The sequence below is a fragment of the Chanos chanos genome, chromosome 14 (genome assembly GCF_902362185.1).
Source record: "Chanos chanos chromosome 14, fChaCha1.1, whole genome shotgun sequence".
In the NCBI taxonomy this organism is placed as follows: domain Eukaryota; kingdom Metazoa; phylum Chordata; class Actinopteri; order Gonorynchiformes; family Chanidae; genus Chanos; species Chanos chanos.
The window spans coordinates 13,020,122-13,040,802 of NC_044508.1; the positions used below are offsets into that span (position 1 = coordinate 13,020,122).

General features: G+C 40.4%; 1 protein-coding gene across 2 annotated transcripts in view; it reads left to right on the forward strand.

Moving 5' to 3' along the window:
• rab6ba (RAB6B, member RAS oncogene family a) overlaps nt 1–20,681 on the forward strand; it is a 56,844-nt gene that overhangs the window by 21,941 nt on the left and 14,222 nt on the right. The window contains exons 2-5 of one of the 2 annotated variants that reach the window (XM_030791514.1): nt 5,594–5,652; nt 16,274–16,327; nt 16,726–16,831; nt 18,627–18,738. In XM_030791514.1, coding sequence (XP_030647374.1) covers nt 5,594–5,652; nt 16,274–16,327; nt 16,726–16,831; nt 18,627–18,738 — 331 coding nt within the window. The remainder of the gene's footprint in view (nt 1–5,593; nt 5,653–16,273; nt 16,328–16,725; nt 16,832–18,626; nt 18,739–20,681) is intronic. The other variant, XM_030791513.1, reaches the window with a different exon arrangement.

The window sequence follows — 20,681 nt, forward strand, 5'->3', positions numbered from 1 at the left end:
TCATCAAGAATTTCCTTTTTAGTGTGTTATCAGTTAAAGTTGTGTTTTGCAGTATTTAAACATCTGAGATTAACGAAAATGCTATACCATGCTAACGTTCCAAAATGAGCTTATTCTGAAGTTTAATCAAACCTCTTTATTCTTTTTCTCATTCACTAAAAATGAAATTACTCTCTTTCTCTGTTGCGCCCTCTTTTTTTCTCTTTTATGTTTTATCTTTATTGTCTTGCATGATTACCCATTTGACACATATGAGATGCATATAAAATGACTTTTAAGCAGTCACTACCATGAATTAATGAATTGCTGCTATATTGCTACACTCTGACTCATTCAGTCCATGGTTACTTCCCTGCGACTTTTTAGTGGATGTCAGAAGATGTAGTTTCTAAAGCACAACCCTTGAGTTTTCTGAAAGGATCAGTGCCTCTGTGTATTCAGCCTCTTCTCCTCCAGGTGCCTCCATGACAGTAACCCAATGCTATTCCTCACCTGCCCGAGGACATTGATCTTCAACACCCACCCCCCCTTCAGTCTCCAGAGGAAATTGGTTTTCTTGATCTGGGTCATCCTCCAAGATTGTGTCACACTTTTTCTTTCTCTGATTTTATAACATAACAAACAATAGAACTGGTCGGCTTCCCAAACCTCTAATTGGATCTCGGGGCGGTTGAGGGGTGACAGTGTCAGGCTAAGTGTTCCACCCCCACACGGGCTTTATAAATGGGACACAAACCCAGATGGAGTCCCCTTGGTCTTCATTACGGACTGTGCAAAGGGTCTGCCCTGTTCTGCTTTTCCAGGCATGCGAAGTGTGGTATGCAAAGACCCGTTATGACTTCCTAAGAAAACAAGACTGGCAGCAAAATTGATCTTTGAAATGCTGGCATTTGGATTTAAACATTTAGTGCATTTAGTGTCTTCGGATTTCAGTGGGTTTTTTTTATGGTTTTTTTTTTTTTGCATTTTTTGCATTTTTTTTTCACATTTCCCAGTGACATTGCATTCAAAACCACACCAGAATGTGTCCAAAAAAAGAGATCTCACAGACATAGAAACTCACTCACAGGACTATGTGTCTGGCCTCTGCAGGCTTACTTGCTGCTGCTTTTTATGGTTTTCAAGAGCCAGCTTTTAACAGCATATTTTTTCATGGCGACCGGTACCCCTATAAAACTTCCGAATGCAGAAAGGCAAAAGTAGGCTAATACTCTTTTCCATCTCTCAACAGGCAGTGAGAGAGGTATGGGAGACAGAAGTTCTCCATTAATCAAAATGACACTCAGGCAGCCAGTGCTTGCTAAGCAGGTCTGCTGAGTGCCTGGCTCCAGCTGGCATTTAAAGATGAGGAGGTGTGGATGGGCAGGGTGTCAATCAGGAAGGTTGAGGGCCCTCCATCTCACAGACTTTCCCTTTCTGATGCCCCAAAACACCCAGCTTCCACACTCTTAATAGCATTAATCACCATCCAAAGAGACTCTTGGGCTAATGGCATGCTAATTTTGAACACCTTTGAAGGCCCCTCTAGCAGGGGGTGCTGGATGAGATCCAAGGGTCGCAGAGTTTATGGTAAAACTGTGACTCTCACTGGAAAAGATGGGGGACTGCTAACAGTGAGAAACTCAAACAAGATAGAATGTTGTCCTTGTGTCTGTCTCCATGGTTACCTGGATCTCAAACCTTCCAGGGTTTTCTGTTGTTTCTAAACAGGGTTTTCTGTTGTTTCTAAATGTAAACTGATGAATGGGTCATTTATTCCGAGCCATATTTACATATTTAGCAAGTCGCTGAAGGCTTGTGTTAATTTATATCAAATTTTGAAAAAAAAAAAATCACTAGTTGGTCCTCAGGTTTAAGGTGTAAGAAATAACCAGTGCATGCGAATCATTACCTGGTTCATATATCATTTTATCACTGACAGACGAACTGCAGATCTCCTTATCTAAAACATGAAAAAAAAAACCCCTGATAAATTTGATCATTTACACGGTCATTAATTAGAACACCAAATAAGAACCTGCCTTTTGGACATGGGAACAAAACAAGGATACAAATGAAGATAATTACATAGCATGATAAGTGCTACTTGCATAGAAATTTTGTAATTACTATCACTGCTGGTTCATAGGGGACTCTGTGTACAGATGTAGTGCCTTTACCCTCTCTGCCTGCACACACATGCACCCTCTCTCTGCCAAAGGAAATTCATTCTGTAGTCATTCTGGACAGCAGAGTTTCAAGTGACCGTGAGTGTACTGAATGTATTTGGTGTAATTATGTTCTGAATGAAAATAGTGGCACTCAGTAACATAATTAGAATAGGCATTAATTATCCTTTCCCTCCCTCTTCTTCCCCTCTTTCCTCTGTGAACATACCCTGTGTGTCCATCATAATTAACCTATTCTAAATGTGTTATAAACATGTGGTAACAACGCATTGCAGTGCACAGATAAGGACGTCCAATTTTAATTGAGCAGAGCAGTGTTTAGTTGGACAGGAAAAGAGTGAAATCATAGGAAAATTGGAAAACGGTGCGGAACTTTATGCATGGTTATTTTTAACAAGAGAAGGAGGCTCTCCCCAATATGTGTTTGATAAGTTAGAAGAATCTCTAGAGACTCCTTTAGCAGAATCATCTCAGACTTGCATCAGCTAACACAAGCTCAGTTACCAAAACAAACATAAAAAACCCATAAAATTCTATTCAGAGATCCTGACTTAGAAATATTTGTTAGTCTTTGGTCTGTCCCTTGATACTGGTCATGGAGATTGGACCAACATTTGTAAAACAGCTGTTGAGAAATTATTGAAAACATTTTTTAATTTATCCTCAAATTGGCCTTCTTCTCAAAGTTGTTTGTCCATTTCCAAGCCTATCCATTTAAATTCATTGTGAATCTCTAAGCTGTTACATACATAACAGGCTGCACTGTAAGCTAAGGGAATAGTGACATTTTCAGGGTGGTATCTCAAAGAGAACATACTCATACAAATATTTCAAGGACGTTGGCAGAGTTCTGCAAAATGCTGTGCTTGTACAGAGTTTAAATTGATTCCAATGATTCTGAACGTTCTGTTCCATGGAGAATTCTTTTATGACATCATTATCTGTTCTTATAGTCTGTATTCCTGATCAGGGTTTCTGAGAACATCTGTCCTGAGAAAACAGCTGATGGTACATTTGTGCTCTAACCCCATCCTAGACATCTGATTAAACTAATCAACAACAAGATGATTAGTCGAATCAAGAATGTTATTGCTGGCTGCTAGGTTACATCAACATTGTTTATATCATCTAAGAGCTGAAGTTACCGCCACTGATTTCATTAAAGACAAGCATTCTGTTGGCTCCCATGTATGGTACACTTTCATTGCTTCAATGACAACATCACTGTCCTTTCTTCCATCTTGTTCTCGCACTGAAGAAACCCTTCTCTTCTTGCACGCCCGCTGTCCGGTTCAACCCCTCTAATGGCTGTGCTTTGAGAATCGGCCTCCGATACTTTCACGTATGTAATTCATCACAGCGAATTCGGGCGGCTAAAGCTCTGCGTCCGACCATCTCTCTTTTGTCTAATTGAGGTGATTAACTGAAAAATGTCAGGAGGCCCTTGCTCCAGAAAATGACATGATATGAAATATTCAGCATGTCTAAAATTAGGATGCCTGCTGTTGAGCCATCAATCTCAAACTGTTCCTTTCTAAAACTGTTTCTCCTCACGGGCTCCATGAAGAAAAGCGTTAGAGTGAGGTGCTGGGGTGATGATGGGAGGCAGAAAAGATCTTAGGGTGGGATGAAAACATGTGTTTCCATCATGTCAAAATGAGCAAACATGTCAAAATGTATTTTCTGCACAAAGGAATCCATGGTAGGTTGAATGGAAATCCATGACGGGTTGAACGGAAATCCATGGTAGGGTTGAATGAGAAATACAGTATGTATCTGACGCACAAACCTGGTCTCATGAAAAATTCATCCAGATTGACATATGGGAAAAACATGTCAACATTCAATGTGTAAGTCATGACACATTCATTTTGCTCTCATTTGCAAAAACTGACTAAAATGGTGTGTGAACCATTACAAAGGCGCACGTTCAAGGATACCTTTTCTCTTGCAACCTCCTATGTGATTGTGTCATTGTGTTTAAATTGACAATTGGAGCTGAAAAAGGAGAAATAGCAAGTACTGGAATTTCCTCATAAAATGTATCAAGCATTGATGTTTGTAAACTTGTCTATACTTGACATGTCTTTCATGAGATCAGGTTGGGCGTATAGTCTCATTTCAAAGTCAGGCTGAATGTTCTAGATGCAATTTACAGAAAGAGAGGAGATTTCGGAAAAACAGCTCTCCGTGTATTGCCATGGGACTGCGGGCCTGTTTGGTTTGCCATAAAAGGAGCTAGTCCTCATGTTCTCAGTGGGCCATGAATGCCCCTAAGTGGCTTCAACTTCAAATTTAGGTAAACTGTTCTTTTCCCATTGTGTTTTACTCTCTCAAGGAAAACAAATAAAATTACATGTGTATATATCTCATATCCTCTGGTAGCCCCTGCTCCGTTCACAGCGGTACATAAGATCAATAGCAGGGGTTTGTTTGGAGTAGAAGGGCGGTGAAGTAAAATCATAATTCTATATTTACTCAAAGGCTTTACACATGGCCTTAAGAGCTCTATTAATTCCCATCCCCTTGGCTGTAAAAACAGACAGATCTGCGTCTGTGGAGAAATTAGCATTTAAATGACTTGTGACCAGGAGCCTTCCGTCACGGCCAGAGCTCACTGTGTGAAGTTTTCTCGTTCGAACAAAAATCAGCCCTCATCCATCTCATCTTCTCCTGTGATAACTCTGTGTGTGTGTGTATGTGTGTATGTGTGTTAAAATATTCACTCGTGGCTCTTTAGTCAGTGTTAATCTTTGATTTCAGAATAAAAGTACAGGTCGAGGCTGGTTAAGAACCCATTGAAAACCTGTTGAAATCTGAGCTCAAGTCCTTTTTAGAAAGACATGACTGGCTAATTTGCTTTGGCCCTGCATATCTTGGCTCTTCTGCTCATTTTCATCAAAAGGCCAGAGAACAACTATTACCAAAACAGTCTGCTTTCATAATGGTCTTTTTTGCTGCCTCCGTGGTGCAATTTTACAAAAAGTGAGAATTTTAAGTTGATATTAGAACTCATGAAATATGGATATACAAATAAAATATTAATTTAAAATGCCTTTGATGAATTTAAACATGACATCATTTTTCTTCATATGTGCATCCAATTCTTTCTACTCTGTGGAAAAAAAACATTAAATGTAGAATTTAAAATGTGTTTTCTTGTCGCCTTTTTTTTTTCCACTGTGGGATGATTTCACACCACTTCTAATGCTAAAACTGACATATTTATCATAGCCTCACTGACAGCGTTTTGGTCGCGGCTCCTGTCCAGTAATTCTGTCCCCGGACAGTCGTCTCATCTACTGCAGTTACAGATACAGCAGAACCGCAGTACCCCCATGTCGCTCTCACTGGTTTGTGTCTTTGCTTTCAAATGACTGTCATTTAATGTTTGTCTCTCTCTCTGCTTTTCTGTTCTCTTTCAGTCGGGAAGACGTCTCTGATCACTCGCTTCATGTACGACAGCTTTGATAATACGTATCAGGTAGGAAACAGTCAGAAAGCCTTGTGTCCCCGTCAGGCTGTCACTCACTCAGCTCTCGACAGGCTTCCCGCAAGAGCGGGGCTTTGTGTTATAATAAGAATTTTTTTTTCTTTAATGCTTCATTTGTACTGTTTAAATACTGTACGATGTGTTCACATTTACTTTGACAATGTACATTGACTATGTCCATATGTACAAATCACACTTCCTGTTAGCTGGTAATCAAAGTCTCTTGTTGTATTGTACAAGTATCATTACGACCTCTTTGTACATGAAGAAAAATCATCAAATCATCCAGAAACTGGCAAGTGTACCCTAGAGAATATTGTTCTAGTCTTGAGACCTGTAAATACTGCAGGTTTGGAGGGAAGACAGTTCAGGAGCTTTGAGGTCAGAGATAACAGGAAATAGGTACTGGGCCAGTCAAGGGACACACACTCTTGACCTTGATCTGTCTGACTGAGAGCCAATATGACACATATAGCATGTCAACCAAGACCAGCCACATCCCACCACAACACTGAGTGACTGAACCAGTGAACCTTCTCTGGTGCTGTTTACTACAGACACCCTCAGGTAACCTGGCAAGGGAGAGCCTAAACCAACTGGGTGTCTCATTTGCAAATCTAATTGGTTATACACACGAGATAAATTTCATAAACTTCTATGAAATAGAAGAAGAAGTTGGCACACCATAAACAGCTGAAACACTGAAATTATAACGATAACACCACACTGTGGACTATCATCATTTGCAACGCGTATGGAGAACGGTGAAATGTGCTGGGAGCAAAAGCGGGTAGCATGACATTGAGTAATTTGAATTCATCAATCAAATGAAACCATTGGATGAGTTCATTGATTTTAATATTTCTTTGCTTATATGGCAAATTCATTCAGCCGAAGACCAAGACGTATGCCGTAATGAGACTGCGATTGCATTCTGAAAGGATGCCAGGTGTTTACATTAGGTCATTGATTAATTGATTCAGCCAAGCTGTTCTCCTGGTCCTCACTGGTGACTGAGTGAATGAGTATCTCAGCTCTGATGGTACAGTCCTTGAACAGTTTCAAATTCTGTGTTAGGTTGAACACCCATACATTACAACATATTTGATATTTGTCCAATGAAGTTCTGTAACTATAGATGGTAACATCATATTACGACAATATATTACTGAATTATTATATATGTGTAATAATAACTAAAAAACATATACCATAAATTGCTGTATTACCAATGTTGATGTAAAACATTTTGGTGCTGGGCAGGTGGTGAACTGTTTCCTCAAGGACAAATTAAAGCCCTTAGTTTGATTAAGCTACTGTGAATTCATGCTCTTTGTCAGTGTTTTACGATTTCACAGGTGCAGACAAGAAACTAGAGTTATTTTAAAAGTCTCAGGGGAAGTGCGGTTGATTTAAGGTTCATGTTGTCTAATTAAACCTGCAAGGCAATGGGGAGAGGATGGAGAGAGAGACTTGCATTAGCCAATCATTTGATGTCTTGTCAGGGAACTTGGTGCTGCATATTACAGCGTTCTGAGGAAGTAGTGTTGCTCTGTGTGTGAGTGTGTGTGTGTGTGTGTTTTCACACTGATCTAAGACTGAGTCTCCCTGCTTTGACCCTCCTTTCTTAGGCATTAGTTGACACCAGTCTTCAAAGAGGCACCTTTGAAACATCAGCTATGTCAGAACTCTGAGTCTCTGCTCTCCTCTTGATCTGTCACACCCTCTCTCCTCCTCTCCTCCCTCCTTCCATTTATTCTCCTTCTCTCAGCAACCCTTCTCTCCTTTGAATTTGGATTGGTTCCCCTCTTGGCCAGAATAATACATGAAGTGAAGTTTTAGAAGAGTTGCCATGGGGAGAGAAAGAGGGAGCGTATAAAAGGGGAAGAAAAAAAAGATTTGGGGAGGATTATTGATGTCCTCTGCGTGCTGTGTTTTGTTCACATGGTGTTGCTCTGCCTGCAGTCCTGATGTTCAACCAGGTGTCAGCTTCTTTGTGTCTCATTTATGTCGTTCTGATGCAGAGTTATTGTCAGTGACAAAATCAGCTGTCTGCAGGGTTCAGACTGACGTTTTCAGTCTGTAGAGTCGACTTAGAGGTGCACTGTGAGTTAAGAATCCTTTTGTAGCTGTTGTGCAGTTGTGACTGAATTGAAACCTGAATGCAGTACATAACCACGGTGCTTATTACATTGTCATTACTCGATTAATGGCATAATAATAGAGCTCCGACTTTTGTAATAAATACATTAATATGCTTATGCAGAAAAGCCGATCTCAGGTTGTGTCCCTTTGGAAACCATTGTGACATCACTTGGAAAGGCAACCAATGAAAGAGGGTTTATCTACATATTATAACCAAAGCTGTTCCATTCTGAACTGCAGTGTAGCTGCATGCTATAATGGGATTACATGGCTGCTTTGTGAATAAAGCTTAGCAATTGTGCTTTTTTGATGGCTGTTACATCCTCTTCTTCAGAAGACACTAGTGTAAAGCACCAATCTCCACATTCTATCCAGGGTTTCAAAGCTTGATTCCCTACAAAAGGACATTCTTCTTCAAAGATCTGTTTTCTCTCTCCCAAATCCTGTTGATAAAGGCTTAGATTTAGTCAAATGTGACTAAGGGGTTCCAAATGGCTGGCAACTTCAGATATCTGTCTAACCTAAAAAAAAAAAAAAAATCTTTCCTTACCCTGCGACAGCTCTAGAGGCCTGTAACTTCTGGCATTTCATTGTGTCAGCTAGCTAGTAATGGCAAGGCTGAGAAATCTCTTGCTCTCTCTCTCTCTCTATCTCTCTCACACACACAAACACACACACACACACACACACACACACACTCACTCTCTGTCTCTTGCTCTCTCACTGTTTCTCTCTCTCTGTCCGTCAGTTTACTATTGTCTTATGCATTGCTAGAGGGGGATTCATTTGCATATTCATAAATGTCTGCGTGATGCGAACACACCCCAGTGAGGTTCTCAGTAATAGCAGTATGTGAGGAATGGGAGATGTAGATGGGTATCTGGGGCAAAGCAGTTTGACTCCTTTCACTTAACCTTGGGGTCGAATGATGAGCTAGGCAATGAAATCACTCATGTAAAAGATAGCTTGTTTTAGAAAATTGTGTGTGTGTGTGTGTGTGTGTGTGTGTGTGTGTGTGTGTGTGTGTGTGCGTGTGCGTGTGTGTGCATAAAAAGTCTCATCAGAGACTCACTGCCTTGATGTCATTCCTTCCCGGTAGTTGAATCAGTGTCACCTAGATGTGTTGTGAGTTTCACTGGAAACCTTTCTCTCTGCTGGACTCTTGAGACCTTTGGCGGTTAATTAAAGAACTCTGTACTGTGCTCACGCTGCTGCCGATTTCGCAGGGGGCCTCAAGTCAGCCAGAAAATACCGGAATCAAGCGTGGCTTTTAGACCACCCACTGCATTTTATTTCACAAACTGACCAGGCAATTCTAAATCTACCTTGTCAAGTCTCTCCGCTCAGCAAGGGTGAACCTGCACATTTGTAAGCTGCCCTGAAGGATGTGAAATCCTTCTCTAATCTTATTATATAATATATTTCACATTAAAATTGAAGATCACCTGGAAAGACTGAGAATATGTGCCTAGCATGGGCTGTTTCATTTTTAGTCTATTTCAGGTTTCAACCTGTTTTATTAGACCTGCAATTTTGTCTGTTTTTTTTCTCTTTTTTTGCTGTGTTGTGTACGTCTTACAGTAAAAGAGGAAATGAATGGAGGGAGGTAATAAATGAAAGAGGGAGGGATCAGTGATGAGGCGATAGGTGGTGGATGCATTCTTTAATATACCCCAGGTGTAAGTGGAAATTTGTGTGTTTGTCTTGACAGTGGAGAGGTCTTTTAGACTATAATAGAGAGAAGGGAGTGACAGTGTATTTTAAGCCTAGTCAATGAAAGAGAGAGAGAGAGAGAGAGAGAGAGAGAGGGAGGAAAAGGCCCTGCTGCCTGCTTCATACTGTCTGAGCTGCCAATCAAACCGGAGCAGTGGCGTGGAACTGTAGCTCTCCGCTCCGGGAAGACGTGGGGAGAGAGGGAGAGAGGGAGAGGAGGAGAGAAAGAGAAGTTCATTCATCTAGACCATCACAGTTCTTAAAGGACAGTCAATGTTCCATACAAGGGCACTGAAAAAACAAAAGCTATACTCCACAGTATCAACTGCTGGTTTTATACCTCTTCATCCGCTCATACATGAGCTTTAATGAACGGCTGAACGAATGTATCTTCTTAATTATCAGACTACAAAACGTTCGATTCTCTTCTCCAGATGTCCCCCTCATTTACTCGTAAGAGAACATTTTATAACACATTTAATTGGTAGCTTCAGAATTTGTGACATTTTCTATAATTATAGTTTTGTTTTATATGCTCATATTCCTAGTAACAAGAGTGTAAATTTAAGAAGAACCTAAATTTAGTGAGCTCTTAAGCTCAGACTTATCGTGTCGATTAGTAAGTAGCTTTTGGAAATGGTGGAGGATTTCTCCAGCAGTGTCATTAGATATAAATTGAAACTCCATTTTCCCCAGCTGAGACCAGCGCCTAATAAGCTTGTCTGTTGAGTTACCAGGGAACTGAACACTGATTGGTCCATTGATCTTAGGTTTGTTAGTCCCTGAAACTAAGCTCCGCCTTTTTCTTCAGTCAACTAATCCTGACTCCCTTTGGATTTGACTATTTCAAGTTTGCACCAATCAATGCAATCCATCGCTTCAGCAGCAATTGCAGTACAGTACACACATGGCACCCTTGAATACATTGACCAAAACCCTCAAGAAACGAACTTTAGAGTTGGTGCAGACTGTAACGGACAAATTCCTTATTCCATTACATCATTGGCCTCTGAGCCCTTAGCACCACTGAGCTGATATAATCAATAGCATTTAATTAAATGCGATCCTCTGCCACACTGTCGTTTATCTTCACAGAAACGGAGCTAATGATGGCAAACAGGCCACCTGCCGCTGTTAGAAGCCTATAGATACATCCTCAAGCATCTTACTGGAAAATGGCTCCCTGTCAATATGAGCAGTCTATAGGCCAGTTCTCAGAAGAGTCTTACTGGAAAATGGCTTCCTGACACTGCTAGTAGCCTAAAGATCAATCCCCAAAAGTGTCTTATCAGAAAATAGCTCCCTGACATTGTTAACGACACCTCTGTAATTTGTCTTGTTTTACCCCGTTGGTTTTGACAGATTTTATTGCCATGATGTACTTCTAGAGTTAAAGCTTTCATAGTTGAGATTATATTCTTAATTTTTTTTTTTTTTCCTGAATGAAGACTTTATCAAACCACGGTGGCCAAGCGACACATTCGCCCATTTAACCATTCAAATGAGACATAGAGAGTAAAGTTTGAGTAACTAAAAGCATTGTTTTTATTTCTTAAATTTCCCACCTTTAACAGAACATTGCCCCTGTCACACATTTGTCCCTATGGAGAACAGCTTGCATCATATCAGTAGTTATTCAGACTGAGGCAATTTAAGAATTACTTGAATTTTCTGAATTAATTACATGCAAGTGGATGGATGAACAAAATAACAGATATTTGGATGCCACCTAAAGATGTCACCAAAAGAGTTAGCTAGATTTTGTCTTTTAAAGTTGTGTTTGTGGTTTTTAGCATAGCTAGGTGGCATTTGATACATCTTTAGTTCTCTCTCTCTCTCTCTCTCTCTCTCTCTCTTTAGCTCTCTTCCCCACTCTCAAATACAAACTGGCTTTATTGGTTTGGAAGGAAATATTCTGTGATGCCAAGGGAAATACCATACATCCTCTCTCTCTCACTCTCTCTCTGTCTTTGGGTGGAAGTATAAAGCACCAGTCACAGGGGGATATGTAAATTGCTGAGTGCAGTGAGGTCTTGACATCACCTCTCCCCTGCTGATACAAACAGAGTGACAAATGGCAGATCTCTGGCGGTGGAACTGACAATCCAACAGAAGGGTGTAGTTACTGACAGGCGGTGGTGCCTGGAGGGATTATGGCAAAAGGAATGGATAGGGTGAGGAAAGGTGGAGGTACTATGTTGCTGCTCAGATACCTGGTCAGTGAATGAAAAGCTTCACTTTTTTGTTGTTGTTGTGGTTGTTGTTCTTGTAACAACCTCTTGCTTCTTAATAGCAGTGTTGGTTGCATTCTGGCATTTACATACATGCTGTAATACCATTACGACACCAACTATGAAGATAATACGCTAAAAAGTGTTTTTTTACATTTGTCATTTTCTTTCATTTAACTCGATACAATAAAATACAGAGTACTGAAATCTGATTCACCATATCTGGGTCGACTCTGCATAAATAAAAAAGAGACAAATTTGTACAAATGTTTAGCCATAACAACAACAATTCAATTTTGGATTCTTCTCATTAGAGTCATTTTTTCATTCCTCACTGTCTGTGGGTGCCTGAGGAGAACAGGCAAGGAAGTGGTGGTGTGTGTGTGTTTTAACCATGAGGAGGGTGGTGGTTAATTATTTAAGTGTGTTTATGAATAATTTGTTGCGGATCTGGTCGTGTGAGAGAGCCTCCCTCACTGTGCAGACTTCTATATTTAACACAGAAGCAAGAGGAAGCCTCTTTCTCTCTCTCTCTCTCTCTCTCTCTCTCTCTCTCTCTCTTTTTCTCTCTCTTTTTCTCTCCCTCTGCGCTTTTCTCTGAACATTCTTTGGGCTTTCATGCCCTTGCCGACAGTATTTAACTGTAGCAAAACGCAACGCTTATATTTTCTTATTCGTGTGACAAATGGTTTTCATATTCCCTTCCTTGCGTAGCACTGTTTATTGCCATGCATGTTTAAATCAAGATTACATCCACCTCCTGTCTCTTCTCCAAGCTCAGGAGGATACACACATCAAATAACCCCAGAGAGGCAGCTAGTGCTATCATTACAGAGTTGTGAAAAGTAATACAATTTCCAAGACTGGTCTGGTATGCTCAGTGTAAGTGCTTTGTAAGGAACTTCCCTTCAGGGATAGTAATGGTGAGCTCGGTCCTTCAGATCTGATAGTTGTTTTAGATGGTCTCTCAGTGCAGAGAGGGGGCCAGGGAAAGAGATGACTGTGCTAAAGCCGTAGCTGGCATTGCCAAGGAAACGGGTGTGTGAGCTTGCTGTAGTTGGCTGATTGAGTCTGGACAGGCCTCCTGCTTGGCCACACTCACACGCACACATACACACACACACACACACACACATACACGCACGCACACACACACACACACACACACACACACACACACACACACACACACACACACACACACACATGTGTCTCAAAGATAAGATCATCTGAGCAGTAAATCACAGCATAATTCTCGCTACTCACAAATATCTCCTGTGGGTAGAGACTAAAAATATCCCAATATTATACAAATACGCAAGCAATAAACTTTGGCAAGACTTTTAAAAATGAATCCTGGCAGCTATATATTTAAACACTGCATATGTTTTAAGAAGTAGAATAATGTTGCGCTTGAGTTAAAATATCCCGTCATTAGAGGTAACTTATTTAACTTGGGGAGTTCATAAAATTTGGAGAGTCATTTTAGCTTTGACAAGCCTGTACTGAACATTCACAGCAATTAATTCACCTTCATGTGCCACATATTATGCTTCATCGAGAATTATTTCTTGTGAAAGAAAATATGTTCACAGCAACCCTACCCAAATGAACGACTGTCGACTCGCAAATGAAGGAACCTCTTGTAGCGATAAACAGTCACCACAGCATATGTGATTAAATGGGACCAGTGCACATTTGTTTGGTGCGCCGTTGGTCAGACTGCTTGCCCCTTGTTGTTAAAGTTGCTGATTGAGTAGAGTTCAGCTTTAGTTCTCTTCAGGATGATGTTGTTGTTGTTGTTGTTGTTGTCAGTGCTTTTGTGTTGGAGGAACATGGCTTCTTATCACCATCGACCGGATTAGCCGCGGAGGGCTAGGCCTCACAGTCCCTGACACGCCTGAGTGAGTCCTGCCCTTATCTAATGCTGGAGATTATTAGGGTTTGGATGGCAGGTGCCAATCGATCACCCGACTGATCCAGAGAAGAGTCAGGGTCCAGGGGTCCAAATCTGACAACCATGAGGCAAAACTGCCCTCTGTGAGTCAGGCTTACCTCAGTGGAGTAAGCCTCTTAAAGAAAGCCAGATCTAGCACTGTGTAATAGTGTGAAGACTCCAGTCTATAACTGTCAATCAGTAGTTTCTGCACCTTTTTGTACGAGAGAAGTCACTGAACTGATAGAGGAGTTGTTTGCTCTTTAACTGACCTCTTAGCAGTTCCCAGACAGTATTGCATGTCTAGATCAGTGATAAAGATGAGGAAGATGACAAATAGTATGTGATAGAATGCAGAGATATATACAGATACTTGCATTGCTATACAGGGCATGGTTTCATATTGCGGTTTGTCCAGATTTTATAACAGAAGTAACTGCCAAAATAATGGAAGCACTTTTGCAAATGCGTGATACAAAATATATTACAGCCAGGTGCTTCCATACATTTGTGGTTCCTGAGTTAATGAAGCAATAAACATCCCATCATGCTGAGGGTGATGTTTAAAAATGCTGGAATAAGCAAATTCAGTGCGGGGTAATTGTTGAAGCACATTTGACAAGAGCGTCAGTGATAAAGACTTGCTGTTTCACAAAGAACAGCAGTTTAGGTGATGTTTTCATGGATGTCTAAGGACCATACGTGGTCAGAATTACTTATTGATTGTTTGAGATTCAAGGAAAAGCACAAAAGCAACTCAGTCCATTGGTTTGATCTGTTAATAACACGAAACCTCTAAACACACCTAAAAATATATATTTGGTACAAAGGAGATATGTAGGGGTGCAGTGAAAAATTAAAAAATATGAGTCATGTTTCACCCTGCTTTAAACAAGCAGACAAGTCCATGAACAGCAGGCATCAAAAGAAATCTATTGATCAGAATACTTGTCTGTCCACCTACAGTAAAGGGTTTTAGCAGCTCTGTTACCTCCTGGGGTACATTTTTCTGACACGAATTACACAGAGTTGCTTAAAGGGCAAGGTAAACACAACAAACACAAACACTTTTTGAGTGATCACCCTCATCCTGTGGAGAAGTATTTCTGTCCTGATGGGACCGGTGTCTTCCTGTATCGCCGTGTGGTTTGATGAGCATGAAAACAACAGAAACATTATATCCATCTCAGTCTCAGATGGACACCTCTGGAGAGTCTAGAGAGTTGCCTGAGACAGTGTTTTCAACAAAACACCAAATGATGGAATCTCTCATAGAGGAATGGCATAATCAGCTCCCAGCAAACTTCCAGACACTTGTAGGATCTATGCCACAGTACAGTGAGTGGTCGTGATGGCCCAGTGCTCCGTTAATTCATAACATGCTGGTGTTTCCTTTATTTTGGAAGTTAACTATGTATTCTAATGCCCAGTCTGACCTGACTGTCCCTGTTCTAATGTGTCTTTGTTTTAGCATACAGTATATACCAGAGGGTTACAGTGTTAGCATACATCCTAATGCATCCTGCTTTTTTTCAAGTGAGACAAATGGCAAATCAGTACGTAATACAGGTTTGTAAATATGAACACTTAAAAAAGACATCAAATACTGATGTCTGGAAAAACATCAGTATTCGACATGTAAGTCATGACATGCTCATGTTTTCTAAACATATGAATTCTAAATATATGATCTCAAAACACTGTATGGGAAATTAGGCATTTATTGTTACAAAAATTTGAGCAAAATTATGCCAATGAGATATGGATAAGATAGAGTTAAGAAAGGTGAAACAGAGTAGAAAGCATTAATGTCAAATATTGACGCTTTTCTGTCAAAGTATGTTGAATAGCGACATTTACCCACAGGTTGATATCTAAATGGATTTCATAAGATTGGATTATTGCACTGCAAAATAAAGCAGTACACCTGACCTTGTGGTATTCAGATACGTGCGGCTTGCTTTGCTTAAATAAATTCATTTAAGAGTTATGGCCCAACCATGACCTTCAGTCTAACATCTCTGATCATTTATAATCAGAGAGCAATCACACACTCAAAGGTCAACCGAAAGCCATCCGACCCCTTTCATCACAACCTCACTAACATCACCACAAATGTGACATGTTTGGGGGGGGTGGGGGGGGGGGGGGGTGTCGATCATTATCAAACAGTTACATTGTCAAAAAATTTGTGACTGGGTGGTTTATCATTGACTGTTTCGGCCATGTCGACGGATGTGATTGTTAAACGTGATAGCATTCGTTGGCAGAGAGTCGCAGATGGATGATAATTTGCCGTAAACTTATGCAGCTCTCTGGGAGGGGCAGACTCAGTAATGCAGATATTATCCACATCAAAATGACAAGCTGAATGAAATGGCCGTCAATTTCAATTAAGAGAGCATTCACAGACCCTAACGACGTTATCAATGGCTGTTTAATCCCCTCCCTCTCCATTCACAAAGTTTATCTTTCATACGTTATCTAACTTCATAATGTTCTAATTATCCATTTTTCTTCCTTTGACTGTCTTTGTGATGAGATGTCGTATAACTGCGTTTTTTTTTTTTCTCTTTTCACATTGCAGGCGACAATTGGGATCGACTTCCTGTCAAAAACCATGTATCTGGAGGATCGAACAGTAGGCACTTTTTTTTTGTTCTTTGAATCAAAAAACCACGCTCGCTCATCCCTCCAAATCTTTATTCACCTTTCATGGAGTCTGTTTGTCACAAAGGGTGGCACTTAAACCCGCCCTCACCAGTTTGGTTCCGTAGGGAGTAGAAGTACAGAAGCGGTTTATTAGAAGGATTAGCAATGCGGTCTATGTTTGTGGGTTTATGAATAAAAGAATAGCACAGCTTCTGTCAGCTGCTTTTGAGCGTCAGCCAGACTGTGGTTTTACAACCTAGGCTGATTTTTACATACCGTGACCTTCAGATAGATAGAGGGTCTGCGTGTTTGCGTGTATGTGTTTTATAACATGTGTCAAAAGCTTGTTGTGGTCCATGTGTTTTTGTGGTTGTGTGTGATACGCAGGTGCGATTGCAGTTGTGGGATACGGCCGGACAGGAACGCTTTAGGAGCCTGATCCCCAGTTACATACGAGACTCTACTGTAGCTGTGGTGGTGTACGATATCACGAGTGAGTAACACACACGCGCGCGCACACACACACACACACACACACACACTCGCCCACTCACACGCCCCACACACACATACCACAACACACGTGCACACATAACAAAACACACATGCACGCATAGACGGCTTGTTTTAACATGTTGGTCTATTTTAGCACGACTTTCATAACTTACTGTAGATATTCATCAATTGAAAATGAGATTTTTTTTTTATTTTCAAATGCTTGATATCCCTTATTTGATATGACTTACCAAGTTCAGCATAGCAACTGAAAGCAGTACGACACCATAACAACCAAACAAAGCCCCAGGTTATGATAAATCAGAATGTTACTTCATGGAACCACTTAATATTTCTTTGTGTCGGGCATAAAATGCTCACTGATTCTGGATCTCTACTGCAGCTTTCTACCTTGCCATATTACTTTCTGGTCAATGATAACATTCTGTGTTTACAGAGTATAACCATTTCACAGGCCCTCTGTGCTATTTTTAAGACTGGCCTTGTTTAAGTTGTAGCCATGTAGCCATAGAAATGTGGTCCCTGAAGAGAAATGTGGAGACGTCCTTTTATTTTTCAAAATAAAATATGGCAGTTTCATCAGTCTCCTGGTCCCAGCGTGACCATGAATACACAGAGTACACTGCATTTACACTGCAGACTGCAACATGGCAACATCTTTTAAGTCATCCCTCAGCAGAGATGATAGTAAAAAACATTGCTGCATCTTAGCCCTGAGATAAAAGAGAGGGAGAGAGAGAGAGAGAGAGAGAGAGAGAGAGAGAATGTTATAATAGTTGTGTTGGGACTGTTATAACATTATTACATGTGTTAGTAGTGCTGGGATGGACATTATTTTAACCAGTTATAATTAGAACCTTTACTGTTATGATTTCCTTGTCTCATGACCGGTTAGCTTTGAATACTGTGATGTTATTATGTTAGTGCCTTGCCAGTACTGTGAATGAATAGTCACACCAATTATGCCAATTGCATTAAAAAAACGAAATTGAATTGAGAGAGAAAAATATATAGATAGATGGAGAGAAAGAGAGAGAAAGGGAAAGAGAGTGTTAGAGAGAGACAGACAGACAAACAGAAACAGAGAGAGAGACAGAGAGAGAGAGAGAGACAGTGAGAGAATCAGTCTGAAAGTGCCTGAGAGCTTTTACCATCAAGCTGCTACAGTAATCTGGTGTAACCTCCAGTAAATGGATGTTTATGCAGTCCACACAAGTAAACCAGCCACACTTTACATTTCAACCATATGTTTAAATAGGCATGTAATGTCTTCAAAACATCCTAACCATATGTTTAAATAGGCATGTAATGTCTCCAAAACCTGAAGCCTGTACACACTGAGAAGCAAGTGCTTTGGAATTGAGTACATTTTGACTGTGTCCTGCTGTTTTTCTTTCAAGAGGAATATTTATTTCCATAAATGTGAAATTATTATTCATGTTGTTGGTATTATTATTATTATTATTGGCCAGGAACCACATTATGAAAATAATTGTAAGCCAAGTGAGTTCTTTCCACAGAGCAGACCAGGCCTTAGTGCCCTAAAGTGAGGGGGGAAAGTATGGGGCCTTTTACTGATAGCACTTAATACGTTTGTTATCATCCCTGAAGGTTTGGCAGTGAAAAGCGGTGACTTCTGCCAGTTGAAATTAGACAGAAGATTCTGGATAAATTATAAACAGGCAGCAGTCAGCCATTTCCATTAGAGGAGAACTAAACAAGTTGTGAGGTCTCATGACGCAGTCTTAACCTCTCTTCCTTTCTATCAACAGATGTGAATTCATTTCAGCAAACCTCCAAATGGATTGATGACGTCAGAACGGAGAGGGGAAGTGATGTCATAATTATGCTGGTGGGAAACAAAACAGACTTGGCTGATAAAAGGTTAGTCGAGGTTCAAAGTCACTGACGTTAAAATTTAGTTTTAATTTGTTTATTTGTTTATTTTTTTCTACAACATGCTTTGTCATTAAAGATTTGAGTGTCTTGGGGGTACATCTCCTGTAGAGAAAAAGGGACATGTCTGTGACTACAGCATTAGAAATGTATACTTAAATCAATTATAGTTTGACAGGTTTTATAATTCCGTCGCAGTGGGTGTCAGTCTGACATTTTGTGAAGGTGAGAAATGATCGCTTGTTAAACCTGAAAGTGCCTTTGTGTTGGGTTTTATATGCGTGAGGAGGAGGAGAAGAATGTTTTTAGGTGCATTAAAGAGAATAAGCCCTAAGAAAGGCCGTCAGAATGAGTAAATTCTTTCAGAGAAAAAGAAGACACTGATTTAGACTTGGTAGAGAGCGGATGGTGAAAGACAGCCAGAGACAAACGAGAAAAGAGATTGACATCAAGGAAGAAAAGAAGAAAGAAGTCAGATGATTGACAGTGGTGAAGCAAAAAAGAAGAAAAAAAGAAACAGAGAGAGAGAGAGAGAAACAGAGAAAGAGAAAAGGACAGAGAGAGAGAGAGAGAGAGAGAGAGAGAGAGAGAGAGAGAGAATGGCATCGTGACAGAAAGAAAGGGAGGTTGTCCGTTTGTTATCACTCGTAGACAAACCGTCTGCCACATTTCCATCATAAACGTAGCTCTTTATCATCTGACTACCTCCTTCAGCTCAGCCATGTTAGCTGTCGGCCTTCCAGACCTGATTCAGAATACATTACCATCATTAACACACACACAAACAGATGGTCTAACTGTTTTTCTCCTCACATTTCCCCTCTCAGGGGTGTTATGTGAAATGTGTGTGTACTGTTTCCCTATTTACGCTTCAGTAATTAAAGCTGTCATGACCTTGTAGTGGTGTTTCCTCTCCTGAGTATGGAATTCTGCATCTGTGTGAGAATTCAATGGCACATATGCTCGTGTCTTCCCCTCCAATTAAATCGCCCATGTGACTGGTGAATATCAGCACACGGGAAGAGGAAGTTATTTACTTGATCGAGGTACCCTACGACTTATTCCAGGTTCCTTATTCCATCCTCCTTTTGGAAGACAACCCTTGCGAATTATTATGTTGTAATTCTGTTTTCGTAAAATAACATTGTGATCTATTGGCTGTGTCGTCAGCCTGTGAGTTACGGCCGGTAATTCATAGATTATGCGACCTTATCAAAGGTACCGCAAAAAGCACGTTGTCTCGGTCTCTCCCAGTTCAATTTGCTGCGTTCCAGACCAAATTCATCACTTTTCCACTCTCTCTGAGTGCCGTGGTGTTTTGGGGCTTAAAATGTGAAACCTCTGGGGAGGCTTGGCTCTGTCAATCCCTGAAATAATATCAGCTTTCTGTGCTTTTCTCTCTCAAACTCATTAACTGACAGACACTCAACTCTCAGAAGAGCACAGACAAGTTAATTCATTTCTTAGTGCTACATTAGGAACATAAAAAAGCAAGGTAAGGACAGCGGTGTTGTGGAGGGAGTAATGAAATTTTATTTGGGAAACTAGCAGAATGATAAGTGTGAGTTTGAGTGAAATCAGAGGATGTTTTGACTCCCAGTGGCTTGCTGAGAACCAAGGAAGAAATTTTTGTACTCAGGATAGTGGCTATTTATTTCCACGTTTCTTTTAAAGAGGAGTTACCGTCCTTGAAACTTTGGTGATGATTCAGCTTTGGAGCTGACACAAGATGCCTCAGTAAAAATCATCTCTCAAACATTTCAGCCGTTGAAGCTAATGTAACTCCATTGCATTGTGTTACACAATGTCTAATTACCCAACAGACGTTTTAAAATGATGTCTTATAAGACGGAAACAGATAAACAGATACGGGGTGGGGGGCTATTAAGAGACTTTAATTAACCAGAAAAACACTGAAACAGAAATTGCTT